Source organism: Hirundo rustica, chromosome 5 (genome assembly GCF_015227805.2).
Source record: "Hirundo rustica isolate bHirRus1 chromosome 5, bHirRus1.pri.v3, whole genome shotgun sequence".
Lineage (NCBI taxonomy): Eukaryota > Metazoa > Chordata > Aves > Passeriformes > Hirundinidae > Hirundo > Hirundo rustica.
This window is the reverse complement of record NC_053454.1, coordinates 10,799,925-10,822,333: the sequence shown is the minus strand read 5'-3', so window position 1 is coordinate 10,822,333 and position 22,409 is coordinate 10,799,925. Positions and strand designations below refer to the sequence as shown.

At 38.8% G+C, this 22,409-nt stretch overlaps 1 protein-coding gene across 5 annotated transcripts in view; it reads left to right on the top strand.

Moving 5' to 3' along the window:
* Window positions 1-22,409, top strand: part of SORCS2 (sortilin related VPS10 domain containing receptor 2) — a 546,714-nt gene that overhangs the window by 168,193 nt on the left and 356,112 nt on the right. For all 5 annotated transcript variants that reach the window (XM_040064563.1, XM_040064561.1, XM_040064559.1 and 2 more), the window contains exon 2: window positions 8,516-8,583. In XM_040064563.1, coding sequence (XP_039920497.1) covers window positions 8,516-8,583 — 68 coding nt within the window. The remainder of the gene's footprint in view (window positions 1-8,515; window positions 8,584-22,409) is intronic.

Genomic DNA, 22,409 nt, shown 5'->3' with positions numbered 1-22,409 from the left:
ATATAATTCCACTTTTTTATGTCCCCATGGCTGTTAAAGTAATGGACACCTAGGGCAGAGGCTGGGTGAAGAAACACAAAAAGCTGGCGAAAACTCAGTGCTCACAGATTGGAAATCTCCTGGTTTGGCTTCAGAATGAATGTGGAGAACTTTCCAGCACTCCCTCAGTTGCTTCCAATGTTTTCTTTGACGTATCTGGCCCTTAACCAATTTTCCCAACTGCTCCCAAGGCCTTTCTCATAGTCTCCTAACCCACTTGGATGTTCCCTCGGCTCCTTTACGCCCTTTCCATTGGCACGGATATGAAGTTCTGCTGCTTCAAGAATAATGCTGAAGATAAATGTGCTTTCATCTTTCTTCTCAAAGGGGTTAATTTCCCAGTGTTTTACAGTAGCTGAATTCTGTTAATGTCATTTGAGGTCCAAATTTATTGTGAATGGGGCCACGGGGAGCAGGCAGGCTTGGCATTTGAGTGGGAATGGTTCCCTCTCACATTACGCAGTGATGGGACTTCTGAAATTATTTTAGCAAGATAAGTAGAGGTGAAACAGTTAAAATGAAAGGCAGCCCTAGAGACTCCAACTTCCACCCAGGAAAAGTGGGTGGTATGGGGCCATGTCCGTCCCTGTATGAAACTGCAGAGAGTATGGTACTTGTTTGGAGAGGCACCTGGGCACTCCTCACTGGGAAGGTGATCAAGCTGGGGGACTAGAGGACTTTTGTTAGACAGCACCTGGAATATCAGCCCCAGGTCTGTTTTGGGTTATTCCTGTAGTGCTAGGCAACCTTTTTTCTTTTTTTTTAATACTCTTTACTCTCTTTTTTGTGTCATTTTCCAGGCCTGATTTTGACTTTGGAATAAGCAGAGTTAAAGTATTCCTGACCATGTAAATGCTGATTAGTGCAACATACACGCTCCACATCACAAAAGGTGTGAAACAAGTTTTGCATCTGCCTCTGGTTTGCCTCTGGTCTTCTGACTGAAATATTAATCAGCACACTCTGTCACTGTAATAGAACTGCCTTGGTCTTTAGCATGTTTGTCCTGGCAGAATTCCTTTCAGGTAGGAGTGTGCCCATGTTCCACTCTGTAGACCATGTTCCCATGTTCCCATGTTTAACTTTCTCATTCATACAGAACAAACTCAGGCACCTACAATATTCAATTAATATAAATTTCAGCCCTTATTCATGATAAAGAAGGATATTAAACACTGTGGTTCTTTGACTGATATTTGTGAAGCATCAAAGTCCTTGCTTCCACGTACAGTCTTTATAAAGCCTTTTTATGATAGACAATTAGATCCCATTTGAACACCATTAGCTATTTCAGAGATAATTAAATGTTATTTTGAGGTTGATAAAACCTCTGGTAAATATGATGTCATTTGGTACAATGATACTTAATCCTGTGGCTCTGGTGAAGACAGAGCAGCTGAGAGGGAGAGTAACCAATGTGAACATGTCTGCCAACAGCCCTGCGTCAAAGGAATGCTCTGCCCAGCTTGCAGTATCCTCCTTTACAGCTATTTCCATATGTCTTCATTTTTGAAATAAAACGCATAGTTATTTTTTTATGTAAATATTTTTATTTTTTAAAAAAGGGCTCTGGCCTTGAGAAAGGATTCAGTGATGCAGATTAGAAGCTCACTTTCAGTTTTTATATTTTACTATCGGGCAGCAACACTACATGAGAGACCGGGAATATTTTACAAACTCAAAATCCGACTTTTCTTTTCTGGTAGTGAATAGCTATATAATAGTGATGATCGAGGTAAACAGCTTATCCATAATATTGGATTCCTGAAATAATTGGAAGAGACTAAAGGTGTTTTACATATGCCATCTTTCGATGTTAGCTCTGCTTCCTCTTGAATTTTCATGGGAATGAAAAAGAATATTCACATAATAAGTTTGGTTCTGCAGGAAGGATTGTTAATTCAATTTAGAATACATTAGTAGGGAAGATAAGTAAAGCTAGTCTGTATTTAAAAAAGAATCACAATTAGGAGCCTAGAGAGACAGGAAAAAATATTCTTGCTTCATGCTTTAGAAATTTATTCTCTTGGCATGTTTGCAGATGTGGTTTTAAGAACTTATCAAATGCTATGTTAAATATTTAAACCTAAAAATTGCTCTGGTTGTCTAGTAAAAGGCAATGACAGAAAACTGGAGATTTTTGTGTCAGAGGTGACATTGTTTGGGGATGTTTGAAAAAGAACAGGAAGTTTAATTGAACAAGTAGTTAAAATGTTAGACAGTTTCCAAAGCTGCAGATTTGAGTCTAAATATTCTGTGGCCTTCAGACTGAGTTCCCTCCTATTTGCTCAAGCAAGCTCTTCGTCTGCAGCATGCCCAGAAATCTAATGGCTCTAGAAAGGAGCAGCAATGTGAATATGTTGAAGTAGCAGCAGGCCAGATTGGCTAACCGGTTCTACATATGCTGAGATTTTTGGGGACTGACCATGAACAGTTCCATAACAGTAGTCTCTGTTCTTGTTTGGGTAGGTCAGGCAGTGCCACATAGAAACCTGTGCTTATCCAAGCAGCCAGCTGCTAACAACTGCAATTCAGCCCAGCTGCCTGAATTGCAAATTACTGAAGATGGGAAAATATATTTGGGAAGCATCTTTATTTATATACCTTCTCTCTCTCTTTTTTTTTTTTTTTTTTTTTTTTTTTTTTTTTTTTTTTTTTTTACTTTTTTGTTTACTGCTGTTATAGATGCATCTTTGCTATGGACTTGTGTTATAAATTGATATGGCTACTCAGTCATATGGCTATCTACTTCTCTGTTAAATATGACTGAAATCAGTCAGTGGATTTGGAATTAAAAGGTAGGGATGAGGAGCCAAGCCCATACATATACAGTGTCACATATATGGAGTGGCATCACGTAAACATAATTTTCTTAGGAGCTTGCACTGAAAATGTGGCATGAGTTGGTAATGGTTGATGGTGATGGTGTATAAGACTTGTGTTCTGTACTTGAACTGTAGGCTCCTGAAGGCATTAGGTTGCCTTTTTGTTCTGTGTTTGTACAGAGCTAACAGAGTATAATCCTGTTCTGTGCTAGATAGTGGATTAAACATATTTGATATCTTAAAGTTACTTTTCTGTATGAATGTTTTCAGGGTCGATGTGTGCAGAACTATGTTTAGAATGGTTTTGAATCTGGAAGCAATCACAACCACTGCTTTCAAGACTATGCACTTATTCATCTCTTGTGGATGGAAATACCTCTTAGAGAACAGGAATTGAGCCATTATTGTGTCTTACTTTGAATTATGAATTAATTCACTGTATGGAATTATTACTGATGTTTAAGACAAGTGCACTGGTACAGTCAGTGACTTAATACACAGTAAGTCCTCTCTTCTCCCAATGCAATTTAGTTGGAAGAAATAGAAATCTAATTCTTTAAGTATTTCATATTAAATCATGCATTGCTTTTATGAACTTTATTACCAGAGAAGAGTAGAAGCCTATACAGTGAATTCTTAATAGCTTAAGTAATGGTTTAAATGTTTGCTTTTTTTAACCTTTCATCATAGTGCTGCAACAGAGTAAACCTAAATGCTTGTTTTCTCTTTAGGTTTCCCAAATTATGATCTAATTATTGATAGTAGTATGGTAGTTTATCTGTATAACAGTCTTGTAGTAATGTACCTTCATATTAATAATTTCCTGAATTTTATTTTTCTCGTAAGAATCTTTGTTTTAAATAAGAAAAGTGAAAATTAACATTGCTCTTAATGTGATGATTGAAGAGCCTGCTGCTGCAAAAGTGGAAATGGCTTGAGGGATTGGAGCAGTAGGTGGTTGCCTATAATTTGTTAGGGGGCTTTTTGATTACTAGTTGTCAAAAAAGTTTTGGAATTACAGGGGATGGTAGTGGAAAATTAATAGGATGTACTTAGAACGTCTTGATCTCCCCAAAATAGTTGGTGTACAGTGGAATAGTTAAATAGCTGAAAAGGTGAGTGAGGCTGTGTTCTCGAGCAATACAGCAGCTTTTGTTCCAGTCACACAGAGTATTAAGTGCCGGTTCAAGTGACTCTCATAAACGCTTCTTTGGATTTCAGTGGGTTCATTCACATGAATTAAATTAAGCAGATGCTAAAAAGTTTGCAGAAACTTGAATCTGTCTGAGAAGTTTATTTTCCTGATAGGCTCTGGCTACCGAGAAGTACTTAGAGCATGCTCTCACTTTCTAAAAACTTGAGAAAAGACAAAAACTTGCAATCATACTTGTAATTGTGAGTTTGAAAGTATGAGACTTTTGCTATGAAACTTCTGAATAGATGCCGAAAAACCCCCAAAAACCTAAAATCACAAATTTCAGGGGTCAAATAAAACTTTTTCTGTAAGAATCTTCATGTAGCTAGAAAAAGAGAGATTTCTGTTACGAATGGTCCATGAAAGAAAACATCATGGAGGGAGCATGGGGAAAAAATAAAATAGTTTTCCAAAAGTTGATGTTTATCAAAAAGAGAAGGATCTTAGCAAATCCCCCACAGAAAGATAAAATATAAACACCAGGAAAAGTGATTGATCTAGAATTCGTTCCTTTTTCCTTTCTCAGCTCTCTTAGCTGACATGGTGAAGAAAAGAGAGGATTAAAATGGGCTTCTTAAGGCCAAAATTTTATTAGGAAATGATTAAAAGCACACTGTGTCTTGTAAAGTGAAGTTGTGCTCTTTTCAGCCCGGCCTTGCTGCAAAGCATTTTTAGAGGAGAGCAACAGAAAATAAGAGGGGATGAACATAGATCATTCTAACTTCCATTATTCACGGGTAATAATATCTGTGGAATTTTCCATTTGTTTTCTTGGTTTGTCATTCACTGAAAACTCAGTGCACTCCTGAAAACAGGTCTATCTCCAGAAAGGATTTTGGATCAAAACTGCTTCAACTCCTTTATTTGGAGAACAGTTTTGAGCTGTGACTGCTGTAGTGGTGAGAATTCACACAAGCAGGAACAAAGTAATGGAAGCAGGAAAATGATGTGGGAGAATCAAAATTCCATCTGTGCACCCCACTGTCCCTCTCCCGCCTAAAAAAGGAGGGGGAGGATGAGGTCAAGAAATTTCTGACGGCCCAACACAGAAAAATTGAGTAGAGCTAGTTATTTCTTCCATGGAAAACTAACTTCTAATTCACATTGTGTTTGATTCTTAGAATCCTAAGGGATTTATCTTCCATAGTGTGGCACATAGAGAGAAATACTGGCTTTATGGAGAGGCCTTTACCAAAGGCTTTGGTAAAGAGCAGGTAATAGAGTACCAATTTTGTGATAAAAGCTGGAAGTTTTCACTTTCTTTTTCCCTTTCAGTAATTTTGTCCAGAAGCACCATCAGGTGTTCACAGGTCCCTAGCACACAACAGTAATCACTGTTGTCACCTCCATTGTCATACTCTGGGAAGGAGCTCAAAGAATTGTGGGTGAATTTAAGATTAAATGGTTTAAAATGGTTTCACAAGTCTCTGGAAGTCTGGATGGAATGGAGATTTCTACATAATCCTATAAATCCACCTTAAAGTAAAAAATGTGAAAAATCTAATTCTCCTTCACTGCCTAAATTTATTTTAGCTGTAAAATAATAACAGAAAAATGTTAAATTTATTTTAGCTGTCCATGACTGGTGGCAGTATGAGCTAGTTAAGAATCATATCCTTGATCATTGTTCAGTTGCTGCCGTGCCTCTCCCGAGCCACAGGCCACCTAAGCACTTTCACTAGGAGAACCATGTGTACGAACCACTGGCTTCAATCCAGCCTGTAAAATGCTCGTAATTATGGAGTCTCATTAAAATGAAATCAGTGAAACAGGCTTCTGCTCTTAAAAACGATGGGTAGAATCCAGAGATCCTGAAGACCTTTATGCTTTCATTGTGAAATAATTCCTTCTGTTCTTTGGATCTATCTATTAATTTAGAAAAAGTACCATTATGGTTAGCAGGATCGCCTGAAAAGATGGTCACAGCCTAAAGGACTATGCCATAAAATCTGTTAAATAGCTGGCCCCCATTATTCAGATACTGGATGAAATCCACTGGCATACTTGGAATGATGGTTGGCCCCTCAGCTGCTTCATACTTCTAAAGTCGTGACAGGAATCTAATGGTGTTCGAGAGTTCAAAGATGGCTTCTTGTGGCTTTGTTTTTCCTAGTAAGTCATTCTCTCTACTTCCAAAGTGTAAAATAAGGTATTTTAATTTTTACACGAATTGACCAGTCAGATCGGAAAATACTGACATCTGTTTTTCAGAGCTCTGACTCAGCTTAAAGCACCAGTCCTGCAGCATTGAGAAGATGTTGTACGGCTTATGGCTGCTCCCCATGCAGTTTGCAGTATCTGAAAGCCTTTCAGCTGAGGTCTGTGGAGCAGCAGTGGCTTTCTGGCTGGGTGTGTGCAGGCCCAGATGAGCTGCAGCAGTACCAGGAGCCTGACAGTCCTTAACATTTCTGACAGGTGCTGAGTTACAGAAATGGCTCATCTGGAAGGTTCTTTGTTGGTGCATCCATACAGGTTGTGCTCAAAGCAGGTGGGCTGAGGGTGACCCAAAATAGGATTTTCCAATTTCAATCCCAAAATCCCAAAATAGGGTTTGCAATTTCAATCAGTCTAATTCAGGAATGGAACATTAGGCTTAGCCTGTGGTAGTATGGCTCCAACCCGTGTTGCTGAAAATGATCTGAATTTTAAAATTTCAAATTCTAGCATGTACAGGGAGGAAGAAAGTTGGCTTACCAAGTTCAGGATTCAGCCTCCATTTTTTGCATAAATGGAAGGAAACAAAGTATAATCTCTTATATTTTTAGGTATTTTTTATTATTATTATTATTTTCATGTACCAACTATGCATTCTTGTATCTCTTAAAAAAATAAATTGCAGATCAGTTTTTGTGACTGTTTGGAAGAGCACAGTCTGAAACTTTTTCCTTAATGATTGGAGCCAATAGATGCTCCCAGTAGTGAAGTTTCTTTCTTTTTCTTCTTAATTGGAAGCAGCAGAAAAAGCTGTAGTTAAGATACTGACAATACACTAAATAGCTGACCTGGTGGAATGTGCTTGGGCTGTAGCCAGGAATCTCATCCATAGATACACTCTCCTTTGGGAAATGGTTCTTTCTCTTTGCTTTGTAAGTCTTGTAGTAACCGATTTTTTTTTTTTTTTTTTTCTTAAGGCAAACCTTTATTTTTATAAATAATCCAATTCCAAAAAAGTGACCTGGTAGATTGTGACTCTTTTGAGAATAGGGGTGAATAAAACTACTTGTGAATTATGGATTGTTTCCACTTTTGCTTATATCAATATACATCCAGGAATATGTGTTGTGAATTTATTAGATTTGGCTAACTTGAGTGAGACTGGTATTATACCTCAGTTCTGTAAAACACTGCATTATTTCCATGTATTAACATCTTTGGTCTGGAATTCTGTTCTCTCACAAGCTCCAGCACAAAAGGAGTGCAAGCATAAATGTATCATGGGCATATTAATTGCCTGAATAATCAAATGGAATGCCTACAGTTGCTGTTTGCTGGAGATTTCATCTGGTGGTCAGGAACAGAGCAGTGCCAGTTAAAGAACAGCTTGCTCCAAACTGTTGGAGACTGGCATTGACTCACATTAAAGAAAGCCTCCAGCTGTGCAGGGAACCAGCCTGTTCTGCCTCTCTGGGGTTGCTGTGGGCATGTGGCTCTAAGAGCCACTAATACGGACTGGCAGCAAGTCAAAGAAACCTGTAAAAGATCCAAACATAAACCATAGTACTGAGCTTGATACACTGGTTGTGGACTAGTGATTTACATCATTTGACCAGTGAATTTGTCACATGTTGAGCAAATAGAAAGTTTTTCTTGCTGACTCTTTTCACAGGGTGAAGATGCTTTGTGGATAAAATTTGCTTGTATATTTTGTTGACTGTTGCTGATGTAGATAAGTCATTTACTGAGCACAGAGCTGGTTCATTAAGGGGAAAAAGCAAGAAATGAAAAGTGATAGCTAAGAAAGTTGCATTGCTGATCTTGTAAGAAAGGCCAGAGCTCACTGATATTTTTTTTCCCCTGGATAATCAAAATTAATCTCCATTGTTTAACATTTTGGATTAAAAAAATAATTGCGTCTATAGAGTTGCCTCCTAAATTTAAACTAGCAACCAGATTGGTTTTTCCTAATCAGAAAGTCATAAAGATTGCTTGGGGAATGTCATGTGGTGGTGGTGGTATTTGTGACAATTCCAGTTCCATTGCTTATGTGGAATGGGCAATCTTTCACAGCCACCAGGTTTGCAGAAAACTTCGAGTGCTGAAATCACTCTTCCCAGAAAAAGAAATGAAAAAGCCAGGCTAAAAAGCAAAACTCTTAAGAGTTAAAAATGAGGTGAGATGCTGTTCAAATTTTTAGAAGCCTCACTTTTGTATTTCCCAAAATCATCCTGCCCATGTCCGTTTCTGTTTCTTACATCAGTTTACATATTTAAATCTATTTATTCTCATTTTCTTTTAGGTGATCTTGATCCTTACCAAGTATTATCATACTGACATGGGGAAAGTTCTGGAGAGTTCTCTGTGGAGGTAAGTTCTCTGCTTTTTCTATAACCTTCCCTCCTGCTGTTCTTGGAATAGATGTATCACTTCTTGTTCCAAACTGCTGCTGAGTTGAGTTGGTAGCTGACTGATGCTCTTGTAGTAGGATTATCCAGATTGTCATCAGCTCTTACTCCTTCTCTTCCTTGAATTCCTGTAGTTGAATTAGGGTTTTTAATGAGTTTTAACAGTAGAAACAAAGAATGATAGAGAATATAAGGTACTTTCTTGATGCCACTTAGCAAGTTGCCATGTTTTTCCTTTTCCTAGAAATTCTGTATCAAATTTACTTTAAAAGTTTGAAATGTTTACTGTGTTGGGTTGTGTCTTTTGGGAATTCTTGCTGCTTGAGTAGTGTACTGATGTTAGAAAATAATCCTGCTTTGGACGTAGTTAGAATTGTCTACATGAATTATACCAGCAGCGTAGGTTATATTGTGCTTTATGACAACAGGTAATAAATAGTAATCCAAATAAATTGATTCTAAACTGATTCTCATTCCCATAATATTTGTGAATTAAGATACCAATATGCTTGTTGCCTGTTTGTGCACAGATTGCACTTTCAGGTGTACATCAGCACAAAAGCAGGGCTAAGGTAAGTCTATGTTATACTGGTCACACTGGTTATCTTCTCAGGTCTTAGTCGTCTTTTGCTAAAGAGGCTTTTTGTGGTCTAATTTTTTTTTTTTTTTTTTTTTTTTGGTATGTGTGTGAGTCTATATAAATTTTCCACAACAAATTTTTGCTAGACCCATTATGTACATTTGAAAAGCATAAGTATTTCACTGTTATCAATAAATGTGATACTGCACCATTATTTGCTCTGATAGTTTTTCTGGTTATCTCTAGCAGTAGAAATAAATGACAGGAGACTTAAGCAGTCATATGTGAAATTCAAATGTAGCTCGTAAACTTCAGGTCTAGAAACAAATAGTTTATCTAAAACCTTGTGGCTTGGGTACTTGTAATCTTCATGCTGTCCCAAGAGCTTGTATGTGGACCTGACCTTCAGCTGTGAGTGTAAGGACCTTTACAGAGACAATCCAAGAAAAGGACTGGTAAGGGAATAGGGAGTGGGAAAAGTCTGTTTCCAGGGCATGCTGCAAAACAACCTTGTTATTTATTTTGAAAGAGGTGGCATTGTTTTAACTGTGTGGGGTTTCTCAGTGACACTGCTTCTGCAATAACTTGTCATACCGGTGTCTGACTAGTGCTCACTCTGGCCTGGGCCAGTGGTCCATGCACAATGAGGGTATTTCTAGAAATTTCTAGTTGTAAGAAGGAGGTATTCAGGAAAGAGAGCAAGATCAAATGGAGATTGCTTAGCATTGGCTCAAGATTGGCCTTTTTAGGGCTATTACAGTTCATTTGTAACTATCCTTTAAACTTACAAGATTTAAAATTTATTGCACATTTGTTTCTGTTTTAATTTTTGTCCAGTATCTTGTGCAATTAAGAAAACCAAATGACAGTTTGGATAATCCCGACTGCGTAAGCACACACTGCTTTCCTATATTTGTCAGTGGCCAATACAACATGTGCAATATATTTCAAGTTTTCCAGTCCATTCCTCAGGGTATCTATCATAGTCTTTTAAGCATTTTCAGTTGGATTCTTCAAAATAAACTCTTTGGTCTTCTAAAATAAACATAAACCAGGCTTCAGATAATGTTTTTTTCTTTGGAGAAGATAAACACTTAAAAACAAGGTCATCCAGACCTTGCTGACAGCTGGTGTAAAGAATTGTGTGAACTGCATTCAAATAAAATCGATACTAGCGTGCATCATCTGGAAATCGTGCCTTTTTACTTACGAGTAACAGATGTACCAGATGCTTTGGTACTGGCACAGGTCATGGTCCTGCCCCAAGGGCTGGGCACAGATGTCCTCAGGGCTCTCAGTGGTGTCAGGCTTTGGGACAGTGCTGGGTGCCTGTGGCTGCAGTTCAGTGTGTGGCAGGGATGGGGCCTTGGCCTTGGGGGACACCCCTTGGGTATGTCTTGCAATTTCACAGGGCACAGCCCAGCCGGGGTCTGGACATCAGGGTGCCTTGGGCTGCCCACTTTGTCAAGAGCCCCTGGGAGTTCACTCCTTGATGTGATGATGCCCAGAACCTTCTGAGCCAGGGATGGGGATGAAGGCTGGGGCTTGTTGACCAGACAGGCTGGATGGGTTCTGAGTCTCCTGGTCTAGTGGAAGGTTCCCTGACCAAGGCATCAGGGTTGGGACTAGATGGTCTTTACGGTCCCTTCCAACCCAACCCATTCTATGATTCTGTGGTTTCTAAAACCAGGATGGAAAAGCTGATAGGAAGGTAATGTTTGAGATGGCTCCTTGGGCCAGGGGTTGCTGCCTAGGTGATCCATGCCTGTGTATGTTCTGGCTCACCTCCTTCCTCCACCTTTGCCCAGTGTGACATGGAAGAGAAACACACATTTGTCAAACTAGAAGAGCTAAAAAGTGCTTGGATCTGGAAAAGTACAAATCAGACCAACTATTGCAAAAGTATCAAATAGTGCCCCTCTTTGTTCTGATGTAACTCACTATTTGTACTAAACAACTGAATGAAGCTGAAGTCCCTTTACAGTCAAGGGACTTCTGTGTTTCCCCCTGTGTAAAATGGTTGGAGCTTCACCATTTTTTACTCATGTCTGCTGATGGAACTGGGGTGATGTATTCACATTGGCAGCCTGCCTGGAATGCATAGTGCATATATTTTTCAACTTTAAAAAAAAAATCTCTTTTGCATTCTTCTTATTGGTATCAAAGAAATATGCTGTAAAACAGGTGTGGAAAATGATACAGGTTTTTTGTTGTTGTTGTTGTTTGCAAAGAAATGACATTAATCTATTTCTGTGCCCTAGTGGGAATAGACCCTCTCCTGAATTTCCTGAATTGGCCCAATGTTTTTTGTTCCTATCTTGCCTGGATAGAAAATAGCAGAAATCATATTGTCTAAGACACTAAGTGAAAATAAACTATTTTTATAAACTGATCTGTTCTGACTAGGGTAATTTTTTAATGTTAATATCTCAACTGATCTTTCTGGCCTGTATATATTAACCTACCTTGGTGTTTATCAGTTATTTTGTTCCTTGAAATGGTATCTTTCATTTTCTAAAACATATTTCCACTTTATCTTTTTCCTTTTCTCCCATCACTCAAAAGAAATTTTTTCTCCTTGTTTAGCGGAACAAAGGATGAGAAAGGATGGTCTAGTGATACTTGTTTGTTCTTAGTGACCTTGGAGCTGCAGTCAGACTTCTAAGAGTGATGCAAATGGTGATGAAAAACACCATTCAGAGGTACATGCCTAAGTGAGGGTCTCTGTGTGAAGAAGATTTCTGGGTGGATCTTGGAGATGCAGTTTTGTACCTCTGCAGAGCATTATCAGTTTGTGTAGGTAACTTATGCCTGCCCACATAAGTCAGGTTGCAGGCTTGGGAGACCTAAATTTGAATTACCTTAGAATTTTTCATTGTGAATAAATACGGAAAATAGTGCTATGTAATGAAATTCTTAACAAGGCTTTTACTTGTAACAGCCATGTCTGGTTACACTGAAGAGGTGAAGACAAAATCTTGATGAACTATGCAGTTAAAAAATACCAGACTGTGCTTCCTTAGTCAGCTATTCCTGATGCTTTGCTGATTTGCTTATTAAGTAATTGTCAAGATGTCAATTGTATAATTATTTTACTCAAAATAAGGTAGTGAAATAAATAGAAATAACATTGGTTGCCTCTTGAATATAAATTAAAATAACTTCTTGAGAAGGAACAGAGGGTTGTTTTCAGGTCCACTTTTAGAGTTTCTAAACTGTGGTACATGTTGGGAATGCAGGTTGGTTGTCATGTTAGAGCTCATTAGCATAATGGAAAACTGAGAATTCAAATGCTGATGTTATTGTCTCAATTTGTGCATGCATAGAAGATATTTTTCATACTCGAGCTTTTTGTGTCAGAGTTCACACACATATTTATCCAGCATATTTACAGTATGAAGGAGTTGAAACCAACTGACCATTTAGTTGACTGTGTGTTTTCATATGCTTTATGGACCCATTTGTGCACAAATATATAGGTGCACATATTTTACAGCCTCAGGTACCTGCTTGCATCTGTTGAATGCCTGCAACTTTAGATGTAAGTATTAAATTTTACAATCAAATAGTTCAAGTTTGAATTAGTAACCACTATGAAATTAGTGATAGTACTTATCTGAGTTATTTATTCCTAATAATATTGGAAATAGGGATGATTTTTAAATTGCACGTTTGAAAATCTTAACCCACCAATTGTGCGCCATTTCAGAGAAAACTGCCAACTGCAGCTGAAAGCAAAGCCTCTGGTAATGGTAAAGGATCCAGCAACCCGGGAAACAGAGGGTCCTCATGATCTGATCACCTGGGGTCGTGGGTACGCCTGCGTGTCCACTCCCTCAGGTCCCAAGTGGGTGCCAGCCAAGTGGGTGAAACCTTTCATCCCTAAAACTGCAAAGCCACCTGCAGAGGCCCCACAAGTGGCCAGTGCTGCCTGGAGGAGGAGAAAGCGCCGAACCTCCTCCTTCTAACTATCATTTTTCCTTAACAGTGTTTTTCTAGACAGTTTTGTTTGCACTAAAGGTCATTTTTCTTTTGCAACTTTAAAGGTACTCAAGGTCCGAACTCCGAGAATCTCCCACAAACCAAGCCTTCCTCCTTCTTAATTTAATAAGAAAAGGGGAAATGTTGTAATGCATTAATTGGGTTTATATTTCATCGGATTGGTAATGTTTTTTCTATGTATCACGTGATCTGTCCTTGCCCATCAGTGCCCATCCCCCACACTGAAATGTAACCTAACTCTCTTCCACTCCCACTTCTCCCTGATTGGGTGGTGTCTTGTCCCTGCCCCCCGGGGAAAAAGCCTCAACACAGGGGGGGCTGGGTCCCTCTGGCACCGGAAAGCGATTGGGGAAGATCTCCAGCCAAGGCAGGGCAGGACTGGAGAATAAAGCAATATTTTCCCCCCAGACAAAGAGCAGGTTCTTTCTTTTGCCATCGGCGGTCGTCTAGTCTCGTGGAGAGTTCCCACAATTATTAATATTCAATTTTATACATGGAACAACTGGGATGGTAATAATTGCTGAAGATTATGCAGGGGTGACTCAGCTCTATATGACCATGGAATTACCTTCTAACCCTGTGCTTGGACTGGCTCAGTCCTGTTACTGGCAGGCATGTAGCCTTCCCTTTCTTAGCTTGATCTAAGCAATGAATAATAGATGCTGCTGCTGATTGCTAATAAAGTTTTGATTGTATATTATCAAGCTGTAATGATACAGTAATGCTAAAGTGGCTTGCTGTGTAATTGCCATTGTTCCCAGTGGCATCAACCATGTTGTTAGTGCTTCACCACAGCAAAACAAACGACATTACTTGATGTTAACTGCACTGTTGGATCCTCTTAGCATTGCCTGCTGAAACAGGTAGCCCTGTTTTTAGAGATGTTGGGTTATTTTGCCCCATGTTATTGGTAAAGAAATACTAAATGAAGAAAAAGACCTCCCCACCTCCTTAAATAGTTTTGGATATCCCAGCTGAGCTTTCTGGGACTCCTTACTCCAAAAGCAGCCTGAGGGGGAAGAAGAGTCAAGTCTCTGTGGGGTGCTCAAAGTCCAGATCTGGGCAGGTGGAGTTGAGAACAGTCAGGAGAGACTCACAGACAGCATCGTGCTTGCCAAATCCAAGGAGTCAGGAATATCCTGTCTGGTGGCGCAGCTCTTTCTCTCTGCACTCACAACAAGCTACCTATTCAAGGACAAGTCTCTCTTGTGCAAGCCCGCTGGCTGTCAGGAGCGATCGGGGCACAGCGACTGCAGGGGGCTTTGGCCATTTCCACAGTGCAGGGCCTACACTACAGCCGAAATCCAGAATACAAAGAGCCAGAGAGTCTTTTAAGGTGGATACAGTGAACAACATATGGCTCAGGAAAGTAAAATTTCCAGGTGGCTCACAGAATGTGTGAAAATTAATATGGACATTTGTTTCAAAAATCTTTGGACTTGTAGGTGAAACTCATTTCGGCTGTTTCCTGAAATTAATTTAAAAAGGAAAACAAACCCCCCCCCAAAATGCAGTTCAGTGCCCCAGTGAAATTTTTGGTATTACGTACTGCTTAATAAATGAGCAATTGTATTCTGTAACAACTTGCACTTCCAGATGGCCTTATATTGTGGCTCTGCTTAGAAAAGTGACTTTGTAGAAATTGCCCCAAGGCGATGGAGTTACTGAGTCTGTGATTTTCATATCAAATTTTCTCCTTCCAAGTTAAAAAAAAAAAAAGGCTTTCTAATTATTAGCCCAGTGAACTCAGCTTGGGATCTAATGTCTAGCTATGCTTTCTCTAGCTAATGCATCATCATGAGTAATGCAAGTTCTGCAATCAAAATAGTGTCCTCAATTACACCTGTGCAGATCTTTTGTGCTCCTATTGTTTCCTTATTTACACCTGTTCAACTGAGCAAAGGCTTTGGGCAGTAGGGTTGAAAAGGCAGTCTTGAGTTTTATTTCTCTTACTGAACAACAGAATTTTTTATGCTGTCTTTGATCATATTTCCATGTTCATCTAATAGTATTACAGAAGCTTTCATTGTCTTTGCTGCAACTTGCATTGTCTCGCTAATACTCAAGAGTGGGCTATTATAAGTTGAATTGTGTAGGAAAGTCTTTATTTTAAATTTATTTTGGACATTTAAAATGTGCTATAAAACTACAGTTAAAGAGTGGATGTAGTGCATTTCGGCATATCAGCAATGTTTTATCATGGGTGTCTGGAAGATAAATATGTAGAAGGTAAAGGAAATTGAATAAACATATCTTGACAAACCTTGGAACGTGCAAGGTATTGAGGGAGTGATTATTGATGGTTTTAATGGGTAGTGGAATTGATTCAGGAGCACAGAGGTGACGATGTGGCAGTGTGTGCTCTAATGAGCACGTGACCTGCCATCGACTTTCTGAGACCAAGGCCCAGCACGATGGGTTGGCAGTAACCTTGCTATTACCTTGGTGTTGCACTCAACCTGCCACATGTTTTGACTGTAGCTTTTGGCCATTCAACAGAGGAATGAAATTTGGCTGTGGATATTTGGGACTGTTCTCTGAGTTGTGACCTGTAGCCTCTTCTGAAGGAGATGTCTTTTAAAAGGCTTTCCAGTGCATGGGATTTAGCTTAAGCAGGTGCTTTTATGTCTGTGTTGCCATAATAGAATTTAAAGATTATTTTGATGTCTTAGTATGTATGAAGGTCCGAACAGAAAATGTATAAATCCTACAAGCAAGTAAAAGCTACCAAATAAGTCTATCCAAATTTCTTTACTGATTATCTGTTGGTCACAGATGAGAGTCCTGTGTTGTAACTACTTTTCCATGTCTTCAACAACTTGGAATAGTGATGGTGATTTTGGATGTTTTTCTGCACTAGCTTGTGATCACACAGAGAATATCTGACATTCGAATTACGATCCAGTTAGAAAGCTGTGATTTATGTAGTTAGGAAGGAGCTCTTGCAGTACACTTGTGCTTATTGTAGCCGATTGCAGCATGGCTGCTGAACATGTTAAAAACTTCTTGGAGCGTGAGAATTTTGCTACTTTACAGGCTGATTTTTTTTCCCCCCACTTAATCCTCCTTCTGGAAAACAAATTAAGTCATTGCAAGATATAACTCATAATGACTGAGTCAATTTATTGAGGAAGAGTAACCATTTATTTTAAATGGCTTAAGAATCCTTTTCTCTTGTTTGAGTAACTTGAGCCTAAGTAATAGAATTTCTGATTGATTTAACTAGTGCTGCAGACTCTGAATTGCACCACAGGTTCTTGTTTTAAGTAGACTCTGGTTGGCCAGAACTGATGGTAATGGAATTGACCTTTCCTTCCCAAGACCCATGCAGGTTGGTAACAGTAGGATGTTTAGGAAAGTTGCTTCACCGGTGTTTCGCCAGTTTTGTCATGGTATTTCATTTAATAAGCTTCCCTACAAGAAATTATGCTCTTTCTTGCCAGCCTCGGCAGATAGGTTTAAGGTGTGAAACAGGAAATGCTGTCTTTCTATGCATTAGTCATCCATGGGGCTTGTAATTTGCTTTTGCCCTCCTTCCCTGAATAAAAGAGGGAAGTTTTGCCCATGATCCCCACTTCTATGTGAGCTAACTGAGAACAGCAATCTTGGAGCTTTTATTGTGTCATGATTCCTGATGATTTTTGGAGGAGGTGGTTTGCTGCATTGTCATCCATTAACTCCCACTGTCAGCAGGCTGGCACAGAAGGCAGGTGCAGGGCCCATAACCTGGGGCAAGATGACACTACTTCTCTCTCTCTGTATCAATGTTTCCTTTACCACTCTGCAAAATGAAATAAATAAGAAACCACAATCAAAGCAGATAGTTTCATTGCTCATCACATTTTTATGATGATGAATGAGGTATAAAATCTGGGATACGATATTTTTTAAAATCTGAAAAGGGTGAAGTCGTGGTGTTGGGGAACTTGTGATAAGCTACATGTGACATTCCATTCTGCAGCTAGTGATGCTGCTGGTTCTACCTTCAACCTATTGTGTGACCTTTTCTGAGAACCTGCCATAACCCTGCTTTCCTCAGTTGGTCATTCGTTTCTTGGTAATTTTGGATAATTTGGGGAATGGATTGTGGGATTCCCATCAGTGCTGAGGCTGTGATACTGCATTAATACAAATAATAGGAAGGAGCTGTAATGTTTATGGATGTTTAATGTTTGTGTTCTTAAAGTTTTTTGCTTGAGCCTGAGAAGGATGGGAATCCATCAGAGAGCATGGATGTACCATGAGACTCACCCGAAAATACCCATATTTTCCTTATGGCACAGTGCCTTTTCACAGCTGATCTTTGAAAATGCCATTTGCATCTCAGAGTTGAACACGTTGTGCACTGATGTGGTGTGTGGAATGTGAGCAGCTTCACTTCCTTCTGCAGTACATGCAGTCTGCTCCAGAGCATCCTCTGTGAACTGATTGCAAATTAATTTGGTTGTTGGGGCTGAATGAATGAACAGCTGCATGGTTAATTATGCAGAGTGGTATAGAAAAATGTAATGTTAATGTTTTATACTCTCATTATCTCTGCGGTATAGAATATATTTTTCAGTGTGAAAGTAACAAAGGCAGTATTTCCCATATAACTTATTTATTAAGATCATCATATTGTTAGGCAACTTTCTCTGCTTTAATTTGGTAAAAATTGGGACAATTAAAAACTCAATACAGGCCAGTTTCTAAAATGTAAGTATAATCTTACATGCTGAAGAATTTGAGGGTGTGGGTAGTTGCCGTAAATGAAACACATTTTACAGTAAGATTTAAATATCTTGATTTTTTTTTTAAACTTTCTGAAATGCAGAATGTTAGCTGAGGGATTTTCCTCTCTCTCCCTGCAGCCTCTCGTTGAAAAGATGACTGATAATTTGTCAATTAGTCAATTGAATCTCCGTTCCAGCTGTTTTTTTAAATATTATTTGGGGGGTTATGTGTAAGTTGAGTTTGTCCCCTCCTGCTTCTGCTTCCCCTATTTCTCCCTTGATGTATTTTCTTTCTATTGCATATAGAACAGGGATAGCAAGTTACTTTGTTTCAACAAATACCTATTCTTGAGCTAACCTTCAAAAAGGATATTTCACTTTCTCATGGATTTTCTGTCCTAGTGGCCTTTTTTTGCCAGCTGTTTCCCTCCCATTTGCATAGAAGTGGTTTGTCTCTTCTGGGCCTGATTGCTTCAGTCCAGACTGGAGAAGCTGCTTCTTAGAGGAGGTGTTAAGTAAGCTTTGGTATTTGGCCTAACATACCAGCTCCAAAGCTGGGTTTTTGAAGCTGTTCCAGAGTTGATATCCTTCTGATGGCAGGGCTTTCTCCTCATAGTTCCTTTGACAGACTGTAGATATTTCAATGACTTGTGAATACGTTTTATCCCAAATTTCTAGCATAGGATCTGTAATTGTCTTTTTGGGCAGGAGTGGGGCAATACTTGTTATCACCTATTTCTTGAAAAGCATCTGTGTGAGTTAAAATTATTTTTTTTTTTTTCAAATCTGGTATTTACTTTCTTTGCTAAATGGATATAATTTTTCTTGAAGAGTGTGCATGCAGTTCAAATTATGCCCCTTGACAGAAAGACATCACAGTATCAGTGAAATACAACCACCCCTGGGTAAAAGCCAGGGAAACAAGTCAAGAGATATGTGGTAAAACATGCTTTCTTAATATCAAAAAAACTTAACAATTGGGTTCAAAAGCATCTATGTCATTCAACCTTTTGATAGCCTGGCTTCCAAGCTTTCCTGTCTGGCAGGAAGGGGATGTATGGTTCTGCTTTCTGTTTGATTTAGAATAGTTTTCTGTAATGCTGATCTTTCCTAAGAATTGTTGGCTGTTCTGAAGACTTCAGTGTAAAATTATTTAAAACTTCACTCTCCTCAAGAATTTGGGACTTATAATTGTTTTATCTTAATTCTTACCATATGCTGTCCAGTCCCTAATTCTATGATACCTCTTTGGGATAGAATGTAAAAATGAAGTTGTGTTGTTCTGAAGTACACTGACTACGATTTGAGATTTCTCTCCCTCAGCCTACCCTTATGCAGTTTCTATGCTAAATACTGGTCCCTCAGGTTTCGTTAATTTTTAATTTTCTTTAGCCTGATGTAAAGTTCAAAAAATATTTTACTTTTTGTCCGCACTTAAAAATATTTGATAGCAAAATATACATGTGATGGAGTTTTGCATAAATGATGATTTTAGGTGCACAGTACTTAAGCTCTTGATGCTATTTTGGTGCAGTTTTCAGTGCAATTCAGACTGCTCAGTGCTAGTGGGGAGGATGCAGAAGTTAAAGATTAAAGCCCTGCACTGTGAGAGTGCAGCACATTTGGGCACAGTGTGGAAGCCTAGAGTGAAAACTCCCATGCCTCAGCTCTCCATGTGGCCTCAGGTGAATATATAAATCTATCAGTATTCCAGAGTGGAAAGCATCTAAGAATCATCTTTCAATAAAATTGAAGATGGAAGTAAAGTTAATTATGTAAAAACCAGAAAAGTATGTTACAAATATGCTTTATAAAACACCATGACCTATCACAGCGTTACCTTAACAGGTCCAGTTAAAAGAGATCTCATAATGTGCCCTGATATGTAAAAAGGGGGTTGGAATTCTGAGATCTTCAAAGTGATAATAGGATTTCGCTTCTCAAAAGGCTTGTAAACATTTGAAGGAACATCAATAAGTAAATGTGAGTGAATATTTAAATATTGAATTATATTTGAGTTCCATGCTAACTGGAAGTCTTCGTAAATCCAAATGCTTGGGTTCTTAAGGTTTTTTTTTTTTTTTTTTAATTTCATGTTTGGAATAGATACATACACAGTGCTGTTATAATATTTTTTTTTTTTTTTTTCCTTAAGCATGATTTTAAGTGCTAGGAATAGGACATAAGTTTTTGGATACCCAGTTGGTCACTTATATCACCACTTTACAGCCAAGTTTCTACTGTATTGTACCCATGCAAAGAATGGTTGCATGGGAGCACAGTGGACATCAAGTACAACCCCTGCTCAAAGCAGGAGTTACTGCAGAAGTAAGTCAGGTCACTCATGGCCTCATCCTGCCTAGTTCTGAGAAATGTCCAGGTCAGAGTTCTCATAGCTTGGCTGGGCAATTCTTTGCTTCTGTCATTGTGAGGGGTTGTGTCAGCTGGCATTTCCCATCCTGCAGCTTGTGCTTGCCATCTATTGCCTTTTCACTGGCTACCCTGACCCTGTCTTATTTAAAACTTTTCTTTAGGTGCTGAAAGTGTGAAATGAGGTTCTCCATTAGCCTCATTTCCTAGAATGACCTAACCCAGCTCCCTTTGCCATTCCTTGTACATCATGTGCTCCAGTTCCCAGCGTCCTAATGACCTTCCACTGGACTGGCTTCACATTGCTGATCTCTTTCCTCTGTGAAGTGACACAGAGTTTTTTTGTTTTGTTTTGTTTTGTTTTGTTTTTCCCCATTTACAGAACTGGGATTATCTGTTTTCTGTAAATTCCTTTCCGCTGTTATCCCAGTATAAAATATAGCTGTTCTATGGTGAATTGTTTAGAATAGTTACCTTATTTATCTGAATGCAAAAATAAGTGTGAAATGCTGAAATCATTAGCAGGGGAAATTCAATTCTTTAGAAATTGTTTGGACACCCAAGTCACTTCATTACCTGTACAGAAAGATAACATTGGTCTTGTTTGCACTGAACCGCTCAGTGTAAAAAGCAGTGGGGATGCCAGCATTAACTTTTTGTCCTCACTTTTGTTATCCACTATGAATTCTTGATAGGTTTTGATTTAGTTGCTGGTACATTATTTATGACATCTCTTGGCTGCAGCTGCTGTAATCCACAAACCAAAGCCAAGCCTATTATTTCTAGTAATAGAATTGTATTTTGTTGTAGAGCAACTCCCAGGTAATTAGGCAGGATGTGCTGTAATTGGTTGTAACACAGACTCTTCTAAGTAAAGCATTAGCTAGACTGAATGGCAGATTAAAGTATTTTTTTCTTTTGAAGATCTGTCTACCACTGGTAAACATCAATGTGACCACAAGCATTAGGTTTTGCCAGGAAAGGAAGGAGAATTTTTGTTTTAATGATCTTTCAGTTAAAAGAGTGTTCTTTTAAGTGAGAATATTGAAAAGGGCAAAGTAGAAATTTTTGAGGGCTTTTGGGATGTAGGTAAATCTAAAGTCTTATTCAAAGAGTGGGCTTCATACAGCAGTTTTCATTGCTATAGGATTTAAGTTTTGGATAATTTGAATCATCTCTAGCTTGACCTATACTTTTGTATACGTATATTGTTAATTGACAGTACTTCAAGGGTTAATGTAGACACCTGAAATTTCTGGAGTAAAATCTGCTGATTGCTTTAAAAGGTGATTATGAGCTGAGAAGTAATTTTAAGAGGTGCAGTTTGGTGGATTTCTTGTCTTTTGGCATCTTCCCATCAAAGCTGGATTCTTTTGTGGACTATGTGATGAATTCAAGTTAACTGGAAATAATTCAAAGGAAATGGAGTGAAAATCAGCATTAACTTTGGAAGTCCAAATATGCAGTCGTCACCCCAGAACCTTTTGAGAAGCTGATGGATTTGGTTCAATTCATGTAGCAAAATAGTGAAACTCTCTTTGTCATGAGAACATTCAGAACAGGGGATGGGAGACAAAAGGGAGTCAGGTTGCACTTGTTCTGTTGAAAGTTGTTCGCTTGAACATGTTTTGCCATAGTGTTTTGTTAGCAGAGAAATGAAAGAACAAAGGGTCAAAACTTTTATTTGTTATGATTCTGTCTTTTTTTGAATCTATGTGTTCCTTTTGGCTGGGTGATGGGGAATGGTGTTTATGAAAAAGCTCTAGTCTGTTCCCTTGCAGGCAGTGAAGCAAAGTGAATGACTGTGTTACACATGACAAAGAAAATGTTGGGATGACACTGAGGCAGAGCCTAGACCACACAGGGTTTGTTCCAGTTTTCGTTTTGAAGCTCCACATTGTGCTATAAATTCACTGTTTAATTTTCCTTTGCACTCTGTCTGTAAAATTCCCATGAGAAGCAGCAGCTGTTGGTGCTGCTGTGCTCACAGTGAGCAGGATTTCCCCTTCAGCGAGTCACAGGTTGATTACCAGAGCACAGCCACTCCAGAAGAAGTGAACTGTGTGGTCTTACCCTTGGGGCCAAGGCTAAGCTGCGTGGCCCTCCATCTTCTCTCCTGAAAAA